Source organism: Python bivittatus, unplaced genomic scaffold (assembly GCF_059951505.1).
Source record: "Python bivittatus isolate LINGU-HERP-01145 unplaced genomic scaffold, Pbiv_v1 ctg000430_np1212, whole genome shotgun sequence".
Taxonomy (NCBI): Eukaryota; Metazoa; Chordata; class Lepidosauria; order Squamata; family Pythonidae; genus Python; species Python bivittatus.
This window is the reverse complement of record NW_028277071.1, coordinates 1,007,053-1,013,170: the sequence shown is the minus strand read 5'-3', so window position 1 is coordinate 1,013,170 and position 6,118 is coordinate 1,007,053. Positions and strand designations below refer to the sequence as shown.

Genomic DNA, 6,118 nt, shown 5'->3' with positions numbered 1-6,118 from the left:
GTGGTTCACCCTTTTTTATCTAATGAAATCTTACTGGACATACCTTTTCTTGGATCACCCAAGGGGAAAGACAACAACAACCCAGTGGGTCTATTTTCCAATGGGTCATTCATAGACTACTTGAGGATGAGGAAACATTTTGAACATCCAAATAATTCCTCATAATTTGGGGAGGAAGGAAAAGGAATGGGGTTACTGTGGCATTAAGGAAGGAACAGAAGGGGCTGGAAGTCAGGTTCACTTCCTTTTGGTAGTTCCTCTTTCTTGTCCTCCTGGCAAGGATTTTTGGATTGCTTGTTTGAAGTATTTTATTGCAAAGAAACCTATTGTAACTGTCCACACTGATGGACAGATTATGACTGGAGATCCCTGGTGTACAAATGCATTCTTCTTCTCTGGATGGAGCAGTATCCATGGTCTCAAACCATTCTCAGGATGATTATATCTGGCTTCTGCTCTTGCATGTACCCCACTGATGTCCCTAACGCAATATCAAGCTGCTGCCAGTCTAACTCAAACTTCTGAAAACTGGCTTCTTGCCATTCTTGAAAAACCAGGTTTTCCCCTTCTTTCTATGCTTCAGCCATGGATGAAATTCAAGCAACCCTTTTCTGGGTTTGTCATCATTTTTCTTCTCATTGGACAACTTGCCTGCCACAATTCCTGCTTCATCAGGTCATGCCACATAGCCAGCTTAAGGAAGAGCTCTTGAATGTAGTTTGATTTCCTAAAGCTCACACTGGGATTGCTTCAATGAACAACACATGTCTCTTCTGGGACTAAGCTGGTGCCATGGAGAGAAGATGACTTTGCAGGCTCCTCAGTACATTAAAAAAAAATCAAAATTCCCCAGTCTTCCCAAGGGCTGCAAGAGGAATATTTGCAAACCATCAGGAAATGCTCGCAAATAGACAAATGGATTAATGGTGCGGGCATGTGCAGGAAGGAAACATATTTGCTTCTCTTGTTATGAAGGAAGAGGGAAGGGTTTTGATTGGAAGCTCAAGAGATGGGCAATTAATAAGTTTGAAGCACAGGAACTAAACACTGATTGGCTAGCATTCTCACTGGTCAGCTGTTGGCTGACTTGGACCAAACAGGAAGTAGTGAGCTCTAGACTTGGGAACACGGCCAACTGCAAGAAGAGTCAAGTGACAAAATGTGGATTACAGTGTTACAATGCAAACCCTGACCCTTATGTACAGGCGTGCAATGTTGTGTCTCTCATATGAAAGTCAGGACCTTGTGCTGTGATGTAATGATGCATGTTGTGTCTATTGGCATCATCATGGTTAGGAGGGAACATCTATGGTTGCAAGCATATGGTCAAAACCACACTGAAGTTTTTGACATGCAGATGATTTAGATGGGGTGGGAAATGTGGGATTGGCAGTGTGTTGAGAATGTATTCAACATGGAACAATAGTCTAGTTGAGCTTCTCAGCTGTTTTGCCTCTACCCAATCCAAGCATGAAATAGCATGGCTCAAATCTACAACTCAGAACAATAAAGATGGTTAACCATGTGCTAAATACACCTCATCTAAGAATGAGACAACATTTTCTTTTTGACCAAATAGCTTCCTCTCTCTTTTTATAAGATCTCACGGCTGTTGGGGCATACCCATGACTTTCCAAGAACTGGGGAGCCTGAAAAATATTTGGGTGCACTTTAAGCTACGGAGTCCCCATTTCAAGGTTGAGTCTCTTAGCTGATGGGAATTAATCAGGAAGGCATCAGCTATGTGGCAGAAACCCTGGAGGCGAAAGTTATATTTCTTCCTGTTGAAACAATCAGAGAACAGGAACGCTGTTTTAGTTTTTCCCCGCTGTGCCAGGTAGAAAGGAGAAAGAGTGGCAGGATCTTTCCAAAAGATGAAACTGATTCTGGTTTTCTCTTGTTTTTCCTTTGAGTTGCTGAACCTCTAGAGCAGTGATTCTCAACCTCAGCCACTTGAAGATGTGTGGACATCAACTCCCAGAATTCCCCAGCCAGCCATGCTGGCTGGGGAATTCTGGGAGTTGATGTCCACACATCTTCAAGTGGCTGAGGTTGAGAAACATTGCCCTAGAGGATAAGACTGTGACATTTTTAGAACATAAAAAGTCTGCATGACTTGAACGCAATGGCAAGATACAACACTGAGCGACAGCTTTAGGTAAGGCAAGTATATCAGTATATAAAACTGTGCTTTTAATAAGAACACATAAATCTGGGAAGCTGGTTTGGGAGGGATTCCATTCAAAGGTGGGGTGAGGAGTGGGTATGAGACGATGGGCAATTCTTCTCAGTTCAGACACAGAGACTTTTAAGCTTAGCCTACCCAGTGTTTTTTTTTGGGGGGGGGTTGTTATTGAATCTTTAACACAGGTAGAAGAGCCTCAATATTTCACCTTTGGGGTTGGATCTAGCAGGATGCAAAGGAAAACTTTAGAAAATTAAATATCGCCTTTTATTCTGTCTGTAATTTGGGAATTTTTTCCAGCTGGTGTTCTAAAAAGTTTTTTTTTCCTTCATGGAGAGTTTTCTTCACAGTTTCCAGAAACAAAGTTAATCTTAGGAAATAAGAAGCCGGTGGAAAATCAGTCTAGAAATGTCAGGGAGAACCCAGCCAGTAGCAATGGCAGGCTGACACGGGATCTGTTTTAAAGGCTCATGTCATCAAGGAAAATCCCCCTATTAAATCAGCCTGGAATCTCTACACCAACCTCCATGTCCAGGAATAGTCTACCTCTGAACGCCAGTTACTAGGAAGGCAAGACCTATTTATATCCTGCTTCAGAGGGTATCCGATTGACTGCCCTAGGAAGCACTGTTCACTCTGATGTAATCTGGCTCTCGGAGCAGTATTAATTTTGTATTTTTGGTGAGAATGAAAAAACTTCAGGCACCTCACCTTTAAAATGGAGACATCCCCTAAATGAATCTTTGAGCATCCTTTTTGCCCCCCCTCCCCTCCAAAACCCAATGGACTTCCATGCTTTGTTCTACCATTAAACTGCTTGTGGGTTGCTTGTACCTGGAAATTTCTGCAAGCACAGCACGATTTACAGGTAGGAACATCTTGACTTCTGGCCACTCTGAGACACAGTGAAAAAACTGGTTGCAACGCCTTTTGTGACAGCATTTGAGCTGCAGAGCTGTGGCTTCAAACCCCTTTTGAATTGGATTTTCCTCTGGTGGATGAAACTGCCAATGCTCTCATTCAGTTGGAAATAGGACTGTGGTAAAAGATCGATCATCAACTGCTGTTATGTTATGGAAGAGATGGAAGAGACCATGAACAAATCATGGGGGTGGAGTGGGGGACGGTGGTGGAGCCCTTCTCCGCCAGTCTTTCCCCCCTTTATGATACACCATTCCATTATTCCATGGCCACCCCCTGCCCACTCCCCCCATAGGCTCTTTCTAATCAACCAGACAACTAATCCTTCTTGGTTTCCTATCGTGGTTCATACCTCCTTATATTCCTTCCTCCAAGATCGCTGTACTTCTGCAAAAGCTGGGATGCTCTCTGTTTTTATAGCCATTTTATTAAAAATGACAGTTAAAAAGGTAAAAACGAATGCAAACTAAAAAAAAGAAAAGAAGAAAAAGAAAAAATAGAAAGTGCAGAAAAGAAAACAATAGAAAGGAACATAGAAAAGAAAGAAAAAATTAGAATATAGTAAAGAAAAACCATTCGCCAGCTCTTCATTCCACAGCAGTCATCAAAGCAGAGCTATCTTCAGTTCGCCATTTCCTTCCCGGAAGTCCTCAAAAGCTGGGATTCTCCTGAACAAACAGATTCTTCCATTTTATTTCTCAGTTGTGTCTCCAATCCTGTTAGCACTGAATAGCTGAGTTTGTATTAATGAGTAGCATTAATTGAGTACTATTAATTGAACGGTACTAATGCTAAAAGTCAAGTTTCCTTCAGGTCAGATTGGATTCCTGGTTATTAGAAGAACATGTCCATGAAGAGTTTTTTTGCATGAAAATGGAAGAAGTTTCCTGTTGTCTTTCTTGACGATATTTTTCAACTCCCCAGTCTGATCTACAGTCCTGGCATTTCTTAGTGGTCTTCCACCCGAACATTAAGCAGGTCCGACCTTGCTTAGCTTTTTGAAGTCAGCCAAGATCCAAAAAGTACTGCCCATTGCTGAAAGAGAAATAATATAATTGGCAGTCATTAAAAAAGCAAGATCAAAGCATCTAATATGGATTATTGCTACATATTATGGTGGGTATCTTGCATTATATCCAAATTTCTCATGGAAGGTCTATAGCTGAAAGAGAATAGCATGCTCTAGACCAGTGTTTCTCAACCTTGGCAACTTGAAGATGTGTGGACTTCAACACCCAGAATTCCCCAGCCAGCATGGCTGGCTGGGGAATTCTGGGAGTTGAAGTCTACACATCTTCAAGCTGCCAAGGTTGAGAAACACTGCCCTAGACCAACTAATGGTTAAATTTACAACCTCTCATAGGGCACTCAGCACTGATTTACTTAATCCTGGATGTTCAACAAGCCACAGCTGGGGTGACAATCATCCTAAGCTGTAAAGGATGGTGAAGAAACTACGGGCAATGGGATTCACACAGCAAATACGTTGTATTATGGCTTAAAATGGTGTTTGGTTTGAATTCTTGAATCTGTGTTCTGCTTTTTCTTCAGGCCTACTAATAAAGGCCTGAAGAAAAGAAACTAGCTATACCAGAGATTAAGGAAAAAAGGAGAGGAGAGGAGAAAAATGTAGGCGTGTTATACTTTTTCATTTATTGCAGTTTTATGGTTACATTTTAATCAAGTATAATTTTGGTTTTGCTATGCATGTGCATTTCAGGATGAATATATGGGAAGTGGCATTAAAAGATATATCACATAAATTCATAGCCTCTTCATCCCTTCCAGCTATTTGCTTGCTTTTACAATTCCTGTTCCCCAGCTTTTGATACCCTTCAGATTACTACTGTTTCCAGCAGATGGACCCAGGCAATCAAACCAAAGTGAGCGTCTTCATCCTTGGGGGTGTACCAAACACTGCCCGGCTTCCCTTTCTCTTCTTCCTCATCTTCACAACCATCTACTTACTGACAGTGCTAGGGAACCTCCTCATCCTATTCACCATTATGGCTGAACCTCAACTTCATGGTCTCCCCATGTACTTCTTTCTCTGCAATCTCTCTCTTCTGGACACCTGCCTGTCTTCTGTCACTGTGCCAAAAATCCTGGCCAGTTTCATAGCATCTAGCTATAGAACCATCTCCTTTAGAGGCTGCGTCCTTCAACTCTACGCCTTCCACTTTCTGGCCAGCACTGAGTGTTTCCTCTATACTGTCATGGCTTACGACCGCTACCTTGCCATCTGCCATCCACTAAACTATACCACGTTAATGAACAGAAGAATCTCCTTGGGACTCGTAGGTGGCACGTGGTTTACGGGTTCCTTTCATGCGGCAATACATGCCAGTCTAACTTTCTGTCTGCCTTACTGTGGCCCTAACCAGGTTAATTATTTCTTTTGTGATATACCCCCTGTGCTAAAGTTGGCCTGTGCTGACACAACTGTGAACCATGCCATGATAAGAATAAACATTGCTCTGGTGGGCACCGGTTGCTTTCTACTGATATGTATTTCCTACACCTACATAGCTTCTGCTATTTTGAAAATCCAAACCACGGAGGGAAGACATCGGGCCTTCTCAACCTGTAGTGCTCATCTCACAGTCGTGCTACTATACTATAGCCCCTCCATTTTTATCTATATGTGCCCATCTTCAAGCCAAGCCACGTATGGGATATTGGCTGTATTCTATGCCATCATCACCCCTATGTTGAATCCATTCATATACACTCTGAGGAATAAGGAAGTAAAAAGGGCTTTGAGGAAATTGTTCGTTGGATACCTGACTTCTCAGAAGAGATAGGATGAATTCTGGTACTCAGCTCAAAGATCCAAATCCTTTCCCACATTGCTAAAACAATTTAATGTACTTTGTTTTTTATGGTTAATTTCTCATCAATGATATACTGAGCACTAACTGTACAATCTTGATAATCCCTTTGTCCATGTACTGATATTCTATTTCTATCCATTCTTCTTTTTCTTTTTCTCCTTTTGTTTCCTTGTTCACT

At 41.9% G+C, this 6,118-nt stretch overlaps 1 protein-coding gene across 1 annotated transcript; it reads left to right on the top strand.

The window, feature by feature from the left end:
* Window positions 1-4,965: 4,965 nt before the first annotated feature.
* LOC103056028 (olfactory receptor 10S1-like) lies at window positions 4,966-5,910 on the top strand. The gene has a single exon (XM_007439369.1). It carries the CDS (start codon window positions 4,966-4,968, stop codon window positions 5,908-5,910), a length of 945 nt encoding a protein of 314 aa, XP_007439431.1.
* Window positions 5,911-6,118: the final 208 nt, after the last annotated feature.

What these genes read in the sequence shown, in the direction of transcription:
- LOC103056028 (XM_007439369.1), top strand. Translation starts at nt 4,966, where the DNA reads ATGGACCCAGGCAATCAAACCAAAGTGAGCGTCTTCATCCTTGGGGGT.